The sequence below is a fragment of the Cyprinus carpio genome, chromosome B8 (assembly GCF_018340385.1).
Source record: "Cyprinus carpio isolate SPL01 chromosome B8, ASM1834038v1, whole genome shotgun sequence".
Lineage (NCBI taxonomy): Eukaryota > Metazoa > Chordata > Actinopteri > Cypriniformes > Cyprinidae > Cyprinus > Cyprinus carpio.
The window spans coordinates 6,468,576-6,490,043 of NC_056604.1; the positions used below are offsets into that span (position 1 = coordinate 6,468,576).

A 21,468-nucleotide genomic window follows, 5' to 3' on the forward strand; every position below is an offset into this window, starting at 1 on the left:
GTCTCATTAAGAGTTTATAACAATGAGAAGATGAAAAAGAGTAAGAGAGAGAGGAAGCTTGGCTATGGACTCGTAAAGGACTCGTCCCTTAATGTAATGGATGGTAATGACAGCGCTTACTGTTGCCCGAATGTACGTTGACCGGTCACACAGTACAGGGCCGCCGGCACTGTCGAGGATAATTAAAAATGTGTGTGTGTGTTTGGAAAGAGGAAAAGAAAGAATGATTGTGAATGATTGTGTGGATGTGTGCATGTGTCTGTGGGGGAACAGAAAGAAAGCTTATTACCCATCTGCCATCCAATTTCAATCCCTTTAAAACAAATGAAACATTCACAAGACCAGGGACTTTTCATTATCTCTATCCTCAGCCCTAAAAGGAGTCTTTTACTGCCTCTGACTAAACAGCGGCAGAAGAGGAAGTGGAGGTGAAACAGGAGGAAATTAAGAGCTAGAGGCAGGAGAAATCTGAACTTAGCAAATGGCATAGCCTTTTACATAGCCTTTACCATGCAGGTCACACTGCCAAAGCCAGGCAAATCACCTCATAAATGAGGCGAATTAAACAAGAAACCTGTTACTAAGTGAAACCGTTGCATCACAGAACATTCCACATAATCTCTGAATCACGAAGATGCAGTAACTTGTTCTAATGTGTGAAACATCATTCCCGAGGTGCCTTGTCTTAAAAGGAACATGCTGAGCTCCGACAGCACCGAGCAGCGCAGTTAGTGAGCCGTGGCGTGCCGATGCTCAGTCTCCTGTGGGTTGTTGGTAGCATTAGCATGCTGAGGTCTCCCTACAAAACTTCCTGTCCTGAGGTCACATCTAAATGGAAGAGATTTGAGAAGAGGAGTTTGGGTCGTAGAGAAGGTCATCGCCATTAATCATGCCAGAGTCTCTTTACCGCCAGTTCCAGATAACATCATTGATTGAGGCCAGTGATTTAATTCCTCTGTAAAGCAGGTTGAACTTGTGAAATCACATCTTTAAATTGTTTCTAATCATTGCCTGGATGGTCACATGGCAACAAGGACTCATGAAAAAAGGATGAATGTCTTCCTTGTGATATGTAAAAAGCTGTGTTCTGATTCATAGTGTCCTTGAGGAGTGTTCAATGCTTCCAATATGCTAAAAATGAGATCTCTAAAAGTTTCACTTGATTTGAACACAATATTTAGGTTGTGTACTAGTGGCAGGCAATTTCAGTGACTTCTGCAGGTTGTGTCGTTTCGCCAGTAGGTGGCAAAAAGTGACTGTTTTTATGATTAAAGGGATACTCCACACTGAAAATTTTGTCATTAATCACTTACCCCCATGTCGTTCCAAACCCATAAAAGCTTTGTTCATCTTTGGAACACAATTTAAGATATTTTGGGTGAAAACCAGGAGGCTTGTGACTGTCCCATACACTGCTAAGTAAATTACACTGTCAAGGTCCAGAAAAGTATGAAAGACCTCGTCAGAATACTCCATCTGCCATCAGTGGTTCAACCATAATGTTATGACGCAACGAGAATACCTTTGTACGCGAAGAAAACAAAAATAACAACTTTATTCAACAAGTTGTCTCATCTGTGGAAAACAACTGCTGAACGCAAACTGCGTACGTTCTTCGCATACAAAAAGTATTCACGTTGCTTCATAATGTTACGGTTGAACCACTGATGGCAGATGGACTATTCTGATGATGCTTTTCATACTTTTCTGGACCTTGACACTGTTATTTATTTGGCAGTCTATGGGACAGTCACAAGCCTCCCGGTTTTTGTCCAAAATATCTTAAACTGTGTTCCGAAGACGAATGAAGCTTATACGGGTTTGGAACGACATGAGGGTAAGTGATTAATGACAAAATTTTCAGTGTGGAGTATCCCTTTAAGTCATTATTTAAATCATTTACGCAACCGAATCATTCAACAACCGGTTCAGTCAGGAACGAATCAAGATGACTTTGAGTGAGTCATCGGTCCTTGGTTGATTCATTGGTTCATTCAACATCGATTAATTCAGGAACAAAGCAAGTGAATTACCTTTAAGAGAAAATTAATGAATCATTCATTAAACCGATTCCTTCAAAAACTAACTCATTCAAGAACAAAACAAGTGAATGCCATTAGTCATTGGATCAATGATTCGTTCAGCAACACTGATTCTTTCAGGGATGCACTGCTGTATGTGGCTTGAGATGCTAAACTTTTGCTGTAAATTATAGATAATAGGCTGTGTATTTATCCATTGGTTTTTGTAATTTTCAATGCGGAAGTAAGCTATTTCCTGTTAATGCGCAACTAAAAGTAAATAACTAAGAGCAAAATTGTTTCGCTACAAATCTGTGTTATTATGAATGCTATAATACATAAAAATAACAAATACCAGTGTGCAGCATAACAGGGTGTTTTGTACAGCTATTATAACTAGATGAGAAAGCCTTGCACTTACACTTGTGAAAACTAAAGTGGATAAGAAATGTATTTTTTAGTGATAAATGACTATTGTGAGGTTGTTTTATGAAAACATTTTTATTTTATGTATGTATCTTCTTAACTGTTATGTAACCAACTGTCTTGTAGGGGTTCAGCCAAACGTAGTAGCCTAGCTTAATGAGTGTAATGACTGATGGGTAAATTGCCCTTTTCATATCCTGTTACTTTCAAACCACTTGTTCCATATTACATTTGCTATGTTTTTCAGACGGAGTATAAAAACTCTATTGGGTTTATAATCTCACTTGACCGAATACCATTTGAAGTCCACCTTGCAGGGCATTCTCAGGTGACTGCAATGTACCCCAATATAAGTTTTTCCCTGCATCCCCTTTGCTTTTTCTTTGAATTAACTCTGTCTCACATCAAGAGCAAGAACTGAAAAGAGGATCAGAAATGCCAGTCAAGCGGTGTAATTTTCTAGACGCAGAACGAACTGTTGATCTGATTACAAGAGGGATTTTAACAAGTGAAAATAATGAATGTTTTATTTGTTTGTTCTAACTCTTCTATATGACTGCATTTCCCCGTAGACAAGCAGCCAGTCATCTTCAATGTCCTTCTTTTTCTACGCAAGACGGAAAATGTCTAAATTTGCACTAATATGAAATCTCATGCTCTTTAAATTATTCATGAGTTGAGAGGCAAACTATCCTGACACACTTCTTCCATTCTCCGAACTCTCTTTAGAGAGAAAGTGGGGTAAATTGGGTTGCTAGAAGAAAAGACACCGATTTGATACAGTATTATGCAGAAAAACATACAGAAACACTGCATTATGTGTTTAGTCCATTAAATTGTCCTGTGGTTCTCAACTGATGGGTTGTGACAAAAATGTGTTGCATATCTGTTTTGATAGGGTGCAAGTAAAATACAACTGTATACATGGTTATGATTGCAAAATCAATGCAATGCTTTTAGCCATCATCATGTTGTGTTATAGTAAGTTTGACCCAAAAAATGCTATTAAAGTTTTTGCTTTAGAATAATACTTACTGACTATGCTGACACAACAACTTCCCCAAAATTTTGATAATTTTCTTACTTTTTTCTGATTTTCCCCCACCTTGTTCACTTGCAAAAATGACTGACCTAAAAAATATGTTCTTATTATATTATTACCAAATATTGGATTCAGTCTTTTTATCAACTTGTTTTCTTTCAATTCAACCAGGTTTTGTATTTCTTTTTGGGACTGATTGATCATAGGTCTCACTGATATGAGCTTATACACCTCATTTTGAGTGAACATTGCATTATCCACAAAATAATGCTTTTTTTCATAGAAAATAAGCTCATGCGCTTCACTTCTTGAGTGAACATTGCCAAAATTATCAACAAGTAATGCTTATTTTACTCAAAAACTGAGCTGCATAAGCTCAGATCAACGAGGTTCGACCTATCAGTTCTAAAAAGAAATACAAAACCTGTGCTAATTGAAAGAAAAGCTGACAAAAAAAATAATAAAATAAAATACAGCATAATGAGAGATTTACAAGCAAGTTCTAAAAGGAACATCAAATTAAGTAAAAGATTTTCAGCACAGCACAAGGGTTAAAAGGAAAGAGAAAACACATCCTGTATCTTTTGTTGCGAATGTCAAAAGCCAGTCAGACTTTATGGTGGGCGTAATACATCGCTAATTAGAAGCTAGCAAAATTAAGCAGATGATAACATCAGCTTTAGTTGATGTCTGTGTAAAACATGGGTCCTGAAGGAGAAAAAGAAACAGAAAGCTCATACCTGTCATATTCTCTGTTCAAAAAAAGTCTGCAAAATTCTAAACGCTGTAAAACCGACACTCAATGTTTTATTAAGACTTCTCATTATTAAAGTGCATTATTATTAAGGCTTTCCAAAAACCAACATGTAGGGCCTACTAGTTTGAAATGATTTGCCAATGTGTCAATCCAGGTTTAAATGTGTATTTTAGCTCTGGTTTATACCACCACCCAGATATTTTAATAAATAAAACCCCCCGAGTTATGTATACATATTAGAGCGACACTACTGACATTTAGATCCAGTTTGATTATTCAGAATGGATGAAGAGCCAAAGCCCCCCACAACCGTGAGTTCAGAAAGGAAGAGCCCACCACAACGCAGTCTGCTGCTAATGAGCCAATTATCTCTGAACTGCAACACAGGAAGTCGTGGCTGTAAAACAGTGACTTTTTTTATTCATCATTTTTACAACAGCATGTCAGCCAGCTCTCTGACACTGAAAATATTAGATGGATTTAGAGGGGCTTATTAGACAAGCTGAGCTGTTAATGTTTTCATATTCCTTTTAAACCAACTAATTAATATTTATATATTAAACTTAGAGACCTAATATGTGTTCATGGGTTCACAAGTTGTTTGATCATGCTACAGAATCTCACATTATAACTAAAAGGCACATCTAATCAGTTTGTGATGATGGTTCTGTGACTAATATTACACAGCTGTCATGCCTGCAACCAATGATGCTGCTCACATTATGACTGTCTGACAGTGCCATCTAGTGGTAAACATCTGTTTAAATAAATAAGCTTTCATTGCACAGCCTGTAATCATTTATTTTTGTCTTTCACTGTTATAGTCTTCCAATAATTGAGTGGTTCAGTACCCATAAAACTAGTAGAGAAATGAATAAGCCCCAGAGGGAATATCCAAGAGCTACTACTCTCAGACTCTCCACTGCATTTAATTTTGTGATGGCTCACTATAACCTTTACTGTACTATCCATCACACTGGTATAACTGTCCTGATATACCAATAGGATGTGCCAGTTTCCATTACAGCCAGGGCTGAATATAAGTCCCTTATCTGCTCTATTCTGATGTCCCATGAGTGAATTTGGGCCTTGCAGGTGTGTTTTTATAGTGTATGAATAATATACATTTGTTGTTAGAGCAAAATATGTTCTTAACTTTTTTATTGTTTTGTTTAATTTACCCAAATTAAGTGTTTGCAGAATTTCTCTATTAAAATATCAGCAAATGTATTAATCATTTTCACTTTTAGCTATGCCTATGTACACATTTCTCTCGTTTGTCTAAAATTGTAATTTTACAACGAAGTTTCCCCTCAAATACATTTACAAAATTGTTAAAATAAAATTTTGCTTTGCACTTTTTCCATAAAAGCCTAATAACTAATACTTTTAATTAAACTGGTCCTATGTTAACGTTTGTATTATAGTAAAGAACTGCTGTCATAAGCAATCACTTTGGTCGATTGTCATGAACATGTGACAGAGTCAATCACAGAGCATCAGAGGGACAGTTTGAAGATCATATATATATATATATATTTATATTTGATAATATTTCTACCATTCATTTTATATTTTATATTTTTTTTTATATTTTTATTTGAGGATTTGCTAAAACATCAATTTCTCTATAATTTATCGCATTCAAAGTAAATTAGCAAACACGTTGTGTGACCTGAACTGCAGAATCACCCATATGTGTTTAAAAGGAGGTGAACAGCAGTGCGTCAATCAAAGCAGCAGTTGTTTGAATTCGAAAGTGGGCGTGTGCGGGGGATCATGACGTCAACGTCAGACAGATCTCAGCGCGTTCGATCACTGAGTGTTCCAAAGTTTCAATGGCTAGTGATTTAAAGCGTCGGTTCCTCGGCCACTACGCGCTACATGCAACCAGGTAAACGGCTGTTTTATTTTGGCGTGAAAAAGAATCGTTCCTACGCAGTGACCTTTTGGTATTCGAATGCAAAATATCGCGTAGGAGTCGCTGTGTGCGCGGTGAACGTTTGCTCTCTGCCTGTTTTCCTTCATCGCTAAATGGAGTCACGGGTGGAATTCAATCGAGAGGAGATCAACAGTACGGTGTGGGAAGTTCCGGGCAAGTACGTTTGCTTAAAGCAGATCGGAACGGGAGCTTATGGCAGCGTGTGGTGAGTTCCTGACATGCAGGTAGACACTCGTGAACTGCCTTTCAACAGGTTGCCACATGAAGTCGAACTATGTGGCAAGCTGCTTTAGCATTCATTGCTTCCAACCAGTGTGTAGTTAGTAGTAATAGTGACTAGACTTAACTGTGTTAATACAGTAGTACTTAGGTTTGCAATTAGTCACTATCGCAACACTGACAGGTAGGTATTCCATACTAATTATTTAGTTGCTCATAATGAAATACTTAATAATTGGGAAATAAGTACTACTACCTAATGAATATTTACTAGTAGAACTGGAATAGTTACCAGCAAAACCGGGGTACATACTGTACTCGTCTAAAGGGAATTAGGGTAAGACGTAACATTAAATAACCTTATCTAATGCATTTGTTGATATATTTGTTAATCTTTGTTAAAGGTAGTTAGTACACAACGGTTCATTGTTAGTTCATGTTAGCTCAGGTCCAGTAAATAATATTAACAGATACAAAAGTTTTACTAAATGGTAAAATTAACATTAAGTAAGATTAATAAATGGTTTAGAAGGGTTTTCCCCCATTGTTTATGATCACTAAAGTAGTTTCAGATTTATTGAAACGTAAAGATTAATGATGCGCGGGTCAGATTTTCTTCCAACCCGTGGGTCCCGCTTTTATGAAATTATTTGGCTTTTCCCAGGCCGCCCCGCAAATAAAGAAAAATTTCTTTACCCGCCCCACCCTGAACCGCGGGGTCCCCGGCCTATGAGACGACCCACGCATCGGGGACATCACACAAGTTACATTGCTACGTAGACCTTTGTATTGTAACCTTATCAAAGAACCTTATAAAATATGAAAATATATATTCCAAATATTTAATGCAGGCTATAGGGAATTGCACGCAACATACATGGGTCCGCAAAAAATTTCAATTTGTTCCCTGAAACTAGACGACCTGAATCACTGCTAGTATCTAGTGAATAATCACTTTGGAAATTTAAAGACAAACTAATCACTATTGCACCATTACTAACTGGAGTAATTAAAAAAATAAGTAGTAGTTAGTAAATGCAAATAGATGCTAGTTAGTTTTAAGGAATGTTATGTTCTGAATGTTAATGTTATGTTTGTATGTCAAAAGTTGTTTTGCCACGGACACTGTGAAATCATGGTAGTTCATGAAATTGTACTGTGAAGTTATATGCTGGTTATGACATTATAATCTGGCTTGAGTTTTTTCAATATACATGATAAACTTACTTGGCTGGACTGCTTGGGGCAGTCTGATCTCAGACTTTGATCTGATAAGATAACCAATGATAATTTGGTTATGACTGATAACCGATATGATAAAAATCTACACAAAATCTGTTTCACATGCACATGAAATCACATGCTTTCAGTGGAAACAAAAAATTGTCAAATGTACTGTACAGTAGATAAAACAATGGATGCTTTGTAGTTATGAAAACTTTTTTGTTAACTCTATTTTCAACAACCAGTAACAACAACGAGACTGGCTATGCTGCACCAATATATCATGCATTTCTAATTTTGCAGGCTATTGGCTCTAGAATGTTATGCCACTGTATATATTGTATTTTCACTATTATCAGATCATTGCTAAATTTAGTCATGATATGATATATCCCAGCAGCATTGTCATTTCCTGTTCACGGTTTGATGTCACAAAACCTTCAAATAGCCCTGAGATCAGACACTGGTGAATGTGAAATCCACGTGCTTTGACAAGTCTTTGCAACCAAGAAACGTATCCTCAACTAACATGCTTGTGCAGATTCTAATTTGAATATCGCAGTTTCTATATCAGTTCCTGAATCTGTTACAGTGTGTCATTAAACCTTCAACCTCAGTTCAAAATGTTTATGATTATGGTTGTTCTCCTTTTCTTAGCTCGGCCATTAATAATAAATCCAAAGAGAAGGTGGCCATCAAAAAGCTGCACCGACCCTTTCAGTCAGAGATCTTCGCGAAGAGAGCCTATCGAGAACTGAGGCTGCTCAAGCATATGAAACATGAAAATGTAAGTGTCTTTTATGCCTGACGTGCCTTGAGGTCAGATCTTGCTGCTTACATTGTTAGTTATATTTTCAGCAGTTTCAATGGCTTGAATGACTTTTGCAGTGCACAAAAAGACTTGTATCACACCATACTCACATTGATGTCATTGAGAATGGCGTGAGTATCAAATGTTTAGCTTGGTCGGACTCTGTGTGTAAGTTCAGAACAGGATACTTGTGGCGCCTGGACACACTGATGATTAATTGCAGTGTCATAAACTATAAGTGCCTTATATAAGTATTTAAAAAATAACATTGAAACGGAGGCAGCTTTATTCAGTCAGACTGTCCATCGAACACCATTATAACATCTTGAAAAGGCTGTGACTCACTTGCTTTTTTGCTGTGTCAATTTTGCTGTCCAACCCAAGGTAATAGGCTTGCTAGACGTCTTCACTCCTGCCTCCAGACTGGACGACTTCCAAGACTTGTAAGTTTTTAATGAGACCTTTATATGTAAAATCGATCTGTTAGCCATATGTCTAAGACATATTTAAAGAGAAAAAATGAGAACACAAGAAAACGGGTTTTAAATGACATGACAGTCAATAAATAATGACAGAATTATTCTTTGGGTGAATTATACCTTTAAAAACGAAAAAGAAATAAGCAGTTCCTTTCTGTTTCAGCTACTTGGTGATGCCGTACATGTACACAGACCTCTCTAAAGTCAAGGGCATCCTTACAGAAGACCGTATCCAGTTCCTGGTCTATCAAATGCTGTGCGGACTAAAGGTTAGACCAAAACAGCTCACAAAAAGAGGCAACATTTTCCCAACCAGGCATGATGTAACAAGTTTACAACAGTTTCTGAAAATTAAAATGCTGAGTGATGTAACAAAGCCAGTCAGAACAGAACATGGAACCAAAATTGACTGTTAATACATTTCCGTTCAAAAGTTCAAGGTCAGTTATTTTTTGAGAGAAATTAATTCAGCAAGGATGCATTAAATTGATCAAGACTGACAGTAAAGACATTTATAATGTTAGAAAAGATTTCTATTTAAAAAAAGTATCTTGGCTTCCCCAAAATTTAAAGCAAATTGATATTAATAAGCAAAGATTTTTCTGAAAATTCAGCTTTTCCATAACAGGAATAAATTACATATATATTTCATACATAAAATATATATTAATAGAAGTTATTTTTTATTGTAATAGTATTTCACAATATTTCTGTTTTACTGTATTTTTGATCAAATAAATGCAGTCTTGGTGAGCATAAGAGACTTCTTTTAAAGACGTTTATATAAAATCTTACTGACCTCAAATGTTTGAACGGTAATGTGTGTTTGTGGACTTGCTGCAGTGCACTTCATTACAAGAAAAATGCTCCACCTCTGAATTAACCATAATCCATTCAATTCCTGAAAAAGAAAGAGTTGCTTCTTTTATTTCCTTTTTTCTATAAATACATCACACAGGGCTTAATGTTCTCCGGCACCGTGCCGGATCTCCGGCGTGCAGCGTTTGGCTGCGGGAAAAAAAGATAGTTGTCCTACATTTAAAAGCACTTGTTGATATCACGTTCGAGTTCATGAGTTTGCCTACCAATGTATGAGAGAAACACAGCTTTCACTCTCAACCAAACTAAGATTACTAGCCAACACTAAACGCACATAATAGTATCCAGTTGCAGAGTCGCAGCTGATGAATGGAAAAAAAGCCTTGGTCTCAAACGCGACACATTGAAAAAAGCTGCGAGGCGCAATGGTCAAAGATTTCTATCTAGAATCATATTTACATAGAAAAGCTATTTAAAAAGCAGTGGAGCTTTGTAAACAGCTCAGAGCAATCATGTCATCTCCATAAGAATGATATGATTGCAAGAACGAATTTACTGGGGGTTTTGAAAAGGTCCTGTTCATACATGATCTCTTAACAGTAATTTATCAGTAAAGACTGTATGTGTGAAAGGGGCTAAACTCTTCCTCTGCATGTTCGGTGAGTTTGGGTTGTTGGACGTTCATCTCGGAAAACTCACTTGATTTGTAACGTTAATCATTTAAACCTATGCCAACACAGCAGAATACATCAACAAATTATATTATATATAATTATATTAAATAATTACATTTAATGGATGACCGTTTTGTGAACCTAGGAGAGTAGCCTACAAGGCTGGCTGTGCAAAGGCTATTTCTAAAAAAGAAATGGGTAAATTCAGACTTTGCTACGACAATCTGGCACTTCTGAATCAGCTACTGTATGTTTTCTTAATAGTTGAAGTATTTGCTATTGACTGTTCAAATGCAGGGTTTTGCACCGTGTGTGTGTGCATGTGTGAGAGAGAGACAGGGTCACATCACAGTGGAGTCAGCATTCTTAATCACGGCTTGTGTACAGCTAATACATACGAGCATCATCAATGTGTTTGTCACTCGACTCTGTTGCCCTTTCAGGCTTGAACTGATGGTAAAACTAAGGACATTATTTACTGTCTTTACATTTATGTCTAAAGCTGAAGCTCCCGATTTTGGAAAGGAGGCGTTACATTTCTGACGCGTGCTTGTGGTGTTCGGCCAATCACAATGCACTGGGTCAGCTGGCCAATCAGAGCAGACTGTGCTTGTCGGAAGGAGGGGCTTTGTAGAAAACTATGCGTTTGAGAGGCGGGACATAAAGGAACTACAATAATGTACAGTTTTTGAAAAAAAAATATATTTTTTTTTTTAACATTAAAGCATGTCAAAATATTCTGTTGCACCAAATACACAAAATAATGATCTTTAAAATAGCATCATATCATCATATGACCCTTTTTAGTTACCAGTTCTTGGACCATTTTAATGTTTTTGTTGTTGTTAATTGAGCTGAACTGTAGTTTTCTGTAGTAAACTGTCTTTGTATATTTTCTATTTTATATTCATTTCCTAGTATTTAATTTACTATTATTTCTTTTGAACAAAACAATTTTAGAAGTTTCATGTTTTAGATTGTAGGTCATCTTGTACCCTGTCAAGGACAAAGCTAACCAACAAAACTTGATACCAAAAGCCTCTTAAATGTTAAATGTGTTTGCACATATTGTAGTGAGTAATCTTTCTTGTTATTGCTGTTTCAAATATCCCACCATAATCTGTAGTCTGAGCCTGTCAAGGGCTAATGGCAATGGCAGATACGTTACTAGTTAGTTTCAAGGAAAATCATTTTCTTTTTTTGTTTACCAAATAACCCTGTGTATGTGTCCGCCCCAGCAACCCCCAGAAAAAAGTGCAGGCTCAGGAATTTTTTTTGCTTTAACCCCTGATCACATTACCAAAGTAAATTGGGTTGTGAATGTGGTTTCCTGTTGACTTTAAGTTGGTAAACATCTGACAAAACTAAAGTGAAAAATTATGTACTTGTAAAAACAGAAGTATACTTTGGGCTTAAAATAACTGCCAGTAGGAATGGTAATGCAATCTTTTAGATCAATCCTATTAGTGTAATCAAATACTAAAACATAACACTGTGAAGAATGTCATAATACTGATTTGTGGTATTTCTTTCTTCCTCTCTGTCCCTCTGTTTCTCTCCACTCCACAGTACATTCATGGTGCTGGCATCATTCACAGAGTAAGTGAGACTGGCAATGAATAAACAGCATCTGCTCATAATGATCATTTCCACACAGATCTGAATTAAAGACACATGGCCTCTCTTGGGATCATTGTAGCTCTTCCCCGGGAGATGCAAATGTGCTCCATGGGGGAGTTTTCATCTCCATGAATTACATTTACTTACTGCTAATTCGCTAATATGAATTGATCAGTGGACTATCAACAGTCATAAACAACACTTCCTCTCATCTGAGAAGATGAGAGAGCAGTCATCCCTCTCAGATTAAGAGGAATAAATATATTTCTAATTCATATTTATTCACATATTAACTAGTTTACAACAGCCTCAGATGTGGCTTATCCAATTAGATTTAATAAAATGGATTGCCGTTAAGAGTCTTGTTTTTACTCAAGTATTACAACATGTAAAGCTGTTTTTGATCATTAATTATGATTAACTTTATCCAAATTCCAAATAATGCAAAAGAAAATTAATGTACAAATTTATGAAACATTATTGGATTATTAAAATAGGCATTTACAGTGCTTTACAAAGGTTTGGGGTCAGTAAGACTTTTTAATATTTTTGAAAGAAGTCTCTTATGCTCACCAAGGCTGTATTTCATCAAAAAATACAGTAAAACTGTAGTATTGTGAAATAATATTACAATTTAAAAAAAATGGTTTCTATTTTAATATATTACTAAATGTAATTTATTCCTGTGATGCAAAGCTGAATTGTCAGCATCATTACTCCAGTCTTCAGTGTCACATGATCCTTCAGAAATCATTCTAATATGCTGATTTAGCGCTCAAGAAACATTTTATTATGATTTTCAGTGTTGAAAACAGTTGTGCTGCTTAATATTATGGTCAACACTATTACATTTTCTGTAGGATTCTTTTATAAATAGAAAGTGAACAGCATCTATTTAAATGTATGTACTGTAACTTTTTATCAATTTAATACATCCTTGCTGTATAATATATGAAACAAATCTTACTGACCCCAGAATTGTGAATGGTAGTGTGTGTGTGCATCTATAATACAATATTAAAATGCTCTTATATTTTAGGAGTGCTTTTTCTGGAGACATTCTGGCAGTATGTTTTAAATGGTAGATGCACAGATTGAAATGTCCAAAAAAATGAATGTATGCCAAGCTACAGTAGTACAGTAGATTTATCCAATTTATCCAGTTTTTTATTTTTTATTTTACATGCAGGTTCTGAAATGTGCCATATAGTTTTTCTAATTCTATTAATATGAGTGGGTTCCATGCTTTTTGCTTTGTTTGAGCTTTCCTATCACACATTGTCCTATGAGGTAATGCCATTAATTTCCTGTTTAGTGCCTGTACATGCTCAGATCTGATCAGATCAGATCTGGCTCACTTTCAATATGAAATACAGTTTACTGTGTTCAGAATAAAGATTTCTTAAGAAATCCACTAAGATCTTGTGTAATTGTTCAAGAACAATGTCTTTGTAGGAAGATTAACACCTTTATGCATTGCAGGACCTCAAACCAGGAAACCTGGCTGTTAACCAAGACTGTGAGCTGAAGGTTTGTGCCACCATTCTTTCACCATTATAGAGAGAAGCGTAAACCTCTTACAGTTGACAATGACGCTCTGCATTTGGTCTGCCTGCAGATCCTGGATTTTGGCCTGGCGCGTCATGCAGAAGCAGAGATGACCGGTTACGTGGTGACGAGGTGGTACCGGGCACCTGAGGTCATTCTAAACTGGATGCACTACACGCAGACAGGCAAGATATTTGACATTCGTTAAGACGTGCACACCTCTTAAAATTATTCAGAGAGCTAGGTTTACTCTGATAAGGCAAAACATATGGTAACACTATTAGGGAACACTATTTACTATTAACTAGTTGCTAATTAACATGCATATTTCTAGCATATTGGCTGGTTATTAGTACTTGTAAACACATATTAATGCCTTATTCTGCAGGACCGTATTCTAAATCCATTAACCCTACCCCTTACCTAAACATAACTACTACAGCAACCACCTTACTTCCTATCAATAAGCAGCAAATTAAGAGTTTGAGGGGAAACTCTTAGTTATTAGAAGAATATGTGTTCCCTAATTTAGTGGTATCTAGAATGTGAGGTTAAATACAGTAAATATCGATTTAGCCATCTGTTAGGCTCCAGTTAGGTTTTTTTTTTCATCTGTTAAATAGCACCTCTGTTGGTTTATATGAGCAGTTCTAACATGCTTTCATTGGCATTCATAGGTATAGGTCTAACATGCATATTGAATAGAAAATTGATACCTACAATATCAATATATGGACACCTTACAAATTAACTCATACAGCTTATTTCTATACAAGTTTACATATTTAATCATTACAAATCCTCTTGAGGTTCATAGAAATATTTAAAATTAATGAAAATGCAAATGAAAAAAAAAAAGATTAAATCATTTATTGGTTTTGGTATTGTTATGCCTAAATATTGAACTCAGTCACTTGTGGTGGTATTGGTAACATTTTAGTATAGGGACCAAATCTCACTATTAACTTGTTTCTTATTAGCATGCATATTATTAACATATTGGTTGTTTATTATTAATTATAAAGCACATTCTGCATGACCATATTCTACATCCCTAAACCTACCTGATACCTAAATTTATCAACTACCTTACTATTAATAAGCAACAAAATTAATTTGCAATTAACAATTTGCACTTATATATTGTTGAATGTCTTTACAAATGCTCAGATACCCTTTCTTCATGTATATATAGATCCTTAATTGCCAGTTAGACCAAATGTGCTCTACTGATTCAGAATTGCTGCATTAATGTACTGTATGTCAAATGGTCTGCATTGTTTTAATGTTTGGTGGTTGCAATGATTATTATCTTTCAATATGTGTGATTGTTGCCTTTTTCTGCTTTCTAGTGGATATCTGGTCTGTTGGGTGCATCATGGGTGAAATGTTCAATGGAAAAACACTCTTTAAAGGAAAAGACTGTATCCTTCAGCATTCACTTTGCCTAATTTATTTCCAGTTTTTTTCTGAATGAACATATTCTGAGGGATGGATTTCAAGAAAGTGAAACTTTCGCCTTTTAACATTCTGTTCATTAAATTTCAAATGATTGATGTACAGTCAGTACACTGTCATTTAGTTAATTGCGATTGCATTTAGAAATGCTGTTCCCACTTATTCCCTTTTGTCATGCTTGTCAAGAACAGAAATAACTCGGAAGTGACATGATGTGCATTGTCTTTAACGTTTGATATTCAGACATGGACCAGTTGACTCAGATAATGAAAGTAACAGGGACACCAGGTCCAGAATTTATTCAGAAATTAGAAAACCCAGAGGTAAGACATTTTCAATGCAACCAAAGATGGTATCTTTTATACATGATATGTCTAAATCTTGATTAAACCTGAGACTGATCGCTGATGCAACTTGGAATGAATTGCTAATGCATTGTGAAGTAAGATTGGGAAAACGGTCTTGATTATTTAGGGAAAAAAATTTTACTTGAATTATTAACGTTTTGCGTGACGGTTGCTGTAGCTACTGTGCTCAGCTGTCATTCATGATCTCGATCAATGTCAATATGTCTTCATTGCTGTTGAATAGGCAAAAAGCTATGTCAAATCCCTGCCCCACTACCCACGCAAAGACTTCTCAACATTGTTTCCTAGAGCCAGTAAAAAAGGTAAGTAATACCCCAATGAAAAATTACTCCTTTGTCATGTTGTCATATTTCTTGCTTAGCAAGAGACTTTTTTTTTTTTCATTGTAAAACTTATGATTTAGTTTGACTGCATAGTTGCTACATGTCAATGTGACATGCCATTATTTCTGACAAAAATGACAAGATGCTGAGCAAATGCAACAGAACAATTTAAGTAACTTTTTACATTTTTCACCAAATGTCAGATAGAATGTCACCTGGTATTGCCACACATATTCTGTACTATGGCACAGCGGTGGAAACTTCTAGATTAGTTATGTATTGGAATTTAATAGGCATCCCAAAAAATATGAAATGTCAGCCAAACATTTTTTATGACATTATTATTCAGTGTTAGTTTTCTGAAGCTTGTTATTTGGTAACACTCCACAATAAAGGTTCAGTTAGTTAACATTAGTTAATGCATGTTGACAGCATTTAATAATATATGTTAATTTATATACAAAACATTGCTGTAAATTAACATAATTGTGAGGAAACATAAATTTTATATGTGTGTTTACTGTCAATAAAACTTGCTGCAAAAACTGCAAACTTTCTGAATGGTTGTGAATATTGATATTTTTTTAACTTTTATTATTTTATTTGTGTTTATTGTAGTGTTGCTCTACAAAGTGTTATTTTGCCATTATTGAGATACTATTATAGATTTTATTTATATTTTGAATTATTTAGTATTTGTTTATTTTCCATTTTAATTTAGATAAAGTTTGTTATAATTTTGAGTTTTTGTCATTTTTATTAGTTCTTTTTATTTTTTAATATTTGTGTATAATTTTTATTTATATATATATATATTATATATATATTATGTATATATATATATATATATATATATATATATATATATATATATATATATATATATGTCATTTCAGTTTTAATTTTAGTTATTTTAGTCCATGTTGAACTAAATGAAAAATGTTGTTTTGGCAACTGGTTGAAATAGAAGTTTTTTTAATATTTTATTTTATTTCAGTTAACATTTATTTTATTTGAATTAACAAAGTGTTATGGTTTTAGTTGTAGTTAACTGTAACCACTTTTATACTGGCATATTCTGCTACCTTAACCAACGTAAATCAGACCCAACTAGTCCTAATAAATGATCAAATAACTTTATAATATTATCAAAAACATAGCTCTTATATGTACTTATATAATAATGCTCACATAATAATACATATATCAGCTTTTGCTGTTCTAATGATGTTGCTCTGTTTCTGACCCACTGTGTTGTCCCTCAATGCCACTGCACTGGTAACTAACCCCAGCGGTAGATCTGCTTGAGATGATGCTGGTGTTAGATGCTGATGCTCGTCTCACTGCTGATGCTGCGTTGGCACACAGTTATTTTGATGGCCTGAGAGACCCAGAGGACTGCCCAGTGCCCACGCCGTACGATGACAGCTACGACAACGCCACATTGCCCTTAGAAGAGTGGAAACGTGAGCAACATATTAAACACACAGAGTTATGCATGCTGTACTTTATATTTGCACATATTGTGTATGTAAATGCAATCTGATCTTTTTTTTATTCACAGGTTTATCGTTTAAAGAAGTGAGGAGCTTTGTTCCTTTCCCAAGAAGAGACTCAAAGAGAAGAAACACACTCACAATGTCCTAGTGATAGTGGATCTGACATTATATTGCAATTATGCGATTTAGTTTCCGCCTATGAACAATTTAGAATTGTTTATTTACTCCTAAAAAGTTATGAATAGCAGTATTTTGTACAATAACTGTCTTCTTAAGGAATATGTGGTATATCTGGACATCTGGTGAATGAACATTTTATTTTGATATAGTGGTTACTGTCCTACATTTATTGCCAGTATGCATAGCACCTTAAGGGATCATTTGCTCACCCTCACACCATTTATACAGAATTTATTCTATTCCTGTGCTCTTTCAGACAACTCGTGGGCCATATTCAAAGTCATCTAAAGGCGTATGATAGCTTTTTGAGGGGAACAAACAAACCTTTATTCTCTCATTTTTACACACACACAAAAAAAAAATTTTAGATGATGTGAGGGTGAATAAATGATGACATACTTTTTATTTTTAGTAAACTATACCTAAATTCTATCTGATGAAAATGCTTTTAAAAAGGACAGCCTTGTACGATTTTATGTATTTTAGTGTTACGCATCTTAAAGTTCAAGTATTTCACAGTCAGTATACCGTTAAAAAGCTTGGGGTAAGTAATTTTTTTGTTTTTTAATTGTGATACTTTTTTCAACAAGGATGCATTAATTTGACCATATATAGTAAATTTATAATGTTGCAAAATATTAGTTTTTTTTTTTTTTTTTTTTTTTTTTTTTAAGAAATGCCGTTATTTTGAACTTTCTATTATCAGAGAATCTTAAAAAAAAATTGTTAGTCTTACTGACCCTGAACTTTTGAATGGTAGTGTGTCTATATATACATATATAAACAAAATATATTAAAAAATATAATGAATTGTTGGAGATACATAACGGACACTGTTACACTTAAAGAAAGTATTGTGACATGTTTACTTAAAGTCAACATGAAATAGCAATGGCTACCCATTTTAATCTGCCATATTTCTGAGTGAAATAAGTTATGCTACCAGAAATATGATGTTGTTGTTGTTTTTCTGGCATTGCCTGCTTTTCTAGCAGGACTTTTATCCAAGTGGGAATTAATTGGATTGTGAAGTGGGTGTCAAAATTACATAGCAAAATGAAGCCAGATGGTTAAAGGGGAGGGATTTAGAAATGGTGCGTTGGGGAAAATGATTACATTTTATTGAATGATTACAGAGACAAACATTTCTTTCTTTTTTTGGGAGTAACATGCACTGACAAATTTTTCACAACAAGACCAAGAATGTGTATTCAGAAAGTACATATGGTCAGTTCTAATTTCATGTTGACTTTAAGGCTTGTGTTTGTTACCTTCAAATCCTTTGAAAGGTGTGACAGGATGTTTAGCTTCTGGAAGTGATTTATTGTCCATGACAAATGGCACCAGCGAGGTTTTAAGTAGCACATCGGTGTGAGTTTTGCGGGATCTGACATAAAGACTTTTTTTCTCATTTTATCATTCTGTTCGGCTTTAGTACAGTGTTTTGTTTTAAGTATGTGATATGTATGCCTTAACTCAACTGTACCAATATATGCATGTCTCGAATAGCCTGCTAAAAATGTTGTTTTCTCTCATGCAAACTGTGTGTTTTTCCAGCATGCCTGAGTTTGTGATCATATTTGTTGACACAAATGTTAATGTTTCGTTTATCTAGTAATATGCAGCTCCTCTTCTTCTCTCACTGGCCTAATATATGCACCTCTGCAGCCAATCGAGTTGTATGCATTACAGCGGACAGGTCGTGATGAACTCTGACCAAAGCATGAACTGTGTGGGAAGCACACTGGTATCTAAACACATTAAAGTGGCATTACATTCCAGCCCCTGTTACGAGTTAAATAAACAATAACGTAATGGTTTATTAAATTAGTCGTACAGCTAACAGAGTAGATGGCCTGGTTTTCTGAAGGGGCGTGTTCTTACTATCTCGACTGAGCGCTCCGCTTCGCTCTGCCTCTGTATCTGGCGAGCTAATAACTATCTTCCCAGGCAGCGACGGTTGTAGTCCTCGAAGCTGAAAATAGCCTGCTAGCTTTGCTGTTCCCGTCTAATCTAACTCAGAGTCGACGAGAAGTTAAAATGCTGGAAGTGAATCCACATTCATGAATGCGCAGAAGACATTTGCTGGCGGAAACTATGGAAGACTGAGAGACGGGGGAGATTTTATCGGCGATTTTTTACCGGCTTTTCGGCCAAGCCACCAGCAAAAAAGCTCCTGCCTCTCCACGGAAGTTGTGGTCGGAAAATACGGTAGATTGTCTGGTTTTTAACGTGTGTTTTATGTGCGTCGCCAATTGAAGTTGCGAGATCAATGTCAACGGTCGCTTTGCTCAGCTGGCTGTTTGGATACCGCACGCGGCGTTTCTGTGCTGCTTACCCGGGCTAGAGCGGCTAACTAGCCCGCCAGCTTTAGCAGCCTCGGCGTTTCGATCGCCTCGGAGTTTTTCAGTTAGCATATTCTTATAAACGCCGTCTGAGAGCAACAGTTTTATGGTTAAAAGTGGTGACGGTGTTGTCATTGTTTATTTTCGTGTAAGGGGGTTTTCGGGAAACTTAGCTGAATCTGAAGTTCTGTTGGACTGTAAATATGGCTGACGTTTCGTTCTAGAATCGAGGACGCGCAACCTAACTATTATCCTGTGTGTGGTACTTTTTCTCGCCGCTGATTGGCTAGACGGAGAGGGTGGACGGCTGTGATTGGTTGTCCAAGTATGAGAGGTTGATAAACTTCTCAGCCTCTGGTGGTCGTCTCACTTCAGTGACAAATTCCTCAAAACTCCACTCTAAGTTTTGCAATATGCCCACTGAAATGTTTAAGGTAGTTGATACGAATGTATTACTTCGGTGTGACTCTGTATTACTATTTAAAAGCGGTTTTAGCGTTGACGGTAAGAGGTCGAACTGCTTAGAGGCCTTGAGATCAAAAGTCCCGCCCATTGGACAGCAAAAATAAAAACACTGTAAATTGGCGACCGGCCAGAATCTAATCCTTCCAATGAGTTTGTGTAATCGAATGTTCGTAATTAACTTAACTAGCAATGGATACATTTACATGTCAATACACTAATTTCATATGGGATCTCACGTGATAGTTTATATACGAACTAACTTGTAAACATGTTACTGTTTTGTGGAATTAAATTTATGTGCTCTGTTGAATACTTGAGCAATTTAAGTACTTTGTTTAATTTTTATGTAAAATTATTTATTCTATAATGTAACTTATTTTATATCATTTCTAAAAACTTGTGATTTTATTTGTGTTAACACAAAATAAATTCCCATGGTCTTTCACAATATTTAACAAACAACATTCACTGGTTAAATTATGCAAACAATAAAATATGTGAAAAGATGGCAGAATATAATAATATAAAAATTAAGTATAATAATATTAAATGGCCAAAAAGCCTATAGGCTACTTTTTTTTTTACAATTATACAAAACACTGCAGTATTGCTTAGTTTAACAGTTGGCCACACTGATTTTGTAATGTTGATTTTAATTTGTAAATGTATTATTCTATTATGTAAATATAAAAATTTTGTATAATTTGATAATATCTAACATAATGCAACAATGCATATTAACATAATTAAAAAAGACATCGTAATTTACTATTTTTAAGTTGGCAAACAATAGAATAAGCAAAACTATAAAGGTGGTATAATAACAAAAAGGGGTGAATCTGCACATGAATCAATATTGCATTTAACAATAATAATACAGGGCCTAATAGCCTTTTTATTTGTTTTATATATGTGTGTGTGTGTGTGTGTGTGTGTGTGTTTATTATTTTTGTACATTTATACAAAACACTACAGTGTTGTTTAAAGCCATACATATAAAATGCAAAAAAAAAAAAAAAAAAAAAAAAAGATCACCGGTGTGTCATGATGCGGGTTGTGACCACTTCCAGGAAATAAGAGTGTGCACAGTATTTACAGATACATGACTCAGTCGACCATGGGTGATGTGAAAACTTCTTAGTGTTGACTATTTGCCAAGAAAATGAAATAGTCAGTTGCACATTGGTATGTTTGTGTTTTGTAAATCAATTAGGAATCTTATGCTTGTTCTTTTTCTCTTTTGTCCAC

At 35.3% G+C, this 21,468-nt stretch overlaps 2 protein-coding genes across 5 annotated transcripts in view; both read left to right on the forward strand.

Moving 5' to 3' along the window:
* The first annotated feature begins 5,990 nt into the window (after window positions 1-5,990).
* Window positions 5,991-18,052, forward strand: LOC109080616 (mitogen-activated protein kinase 13-like). Of its 4 annotated transcripts, XM_042729367.1 has the most exons (13): window positions 5,999-6,140; window positions 6,225-6,393; window positions 8,289-8,418; window positions 8,827-8,885; window positions 9,085-9,190; window positions 11,984-12,013; window positions 13,517-13,564; window positions 13,653-13,767; window positions 14,935-15,006; window positions 15,284-15,363; window positions 15,632-15,710; window positions 17,024-17,197; window positions 17,296-18,050. In XM_042729367.1, exons 2-13 carry the CDS (start codon window positions 6,281-6,283, stop codon window positions 17,376-17,378), a joined length of 1,089 nt encoding a protein of 362 aa, XP_042585301.1. In that variant the 5' UTR covers window positions 5,999-6,140; window positions 6,225-6,280; the 3' UTR covers window positions 17,379-18,050. The 4 variants fall into 4 exon arrangements, with proteins under 4 accessions (XP_042585303.1, XP_018951192.2, XP_042585302.1 ...); XM_042729369.1 differs by lacking the exon at window positions 6,225-6,393 and having other exon boundaries at window positions 5,991-6,140; window positions 17,296-18,052; XM_019095647.2 differs by having other exon boundaries at window positions 5,998-6,393; window positions 17,296-18,049.
* A 44-nt stretch (window positions 18,053-18,096) lies between these two features.
* The window catches only part of LOC109080605 (bromodomain and PHD finger-containing protein 3-like), a 15,445-nt gene continuing 12,073 nt past the window's right edge, over window positions 18,097-21,468 (forward strand). The window contains exon 1 of the mRNA XM_042729370.1: window positions 18,097-19,621. The gene's annotated coding sequence lies outside the window, so the exon portion shown is untranslated. The remainder of the gene's footprint in view (window positions 19,622-21,468) is intronic.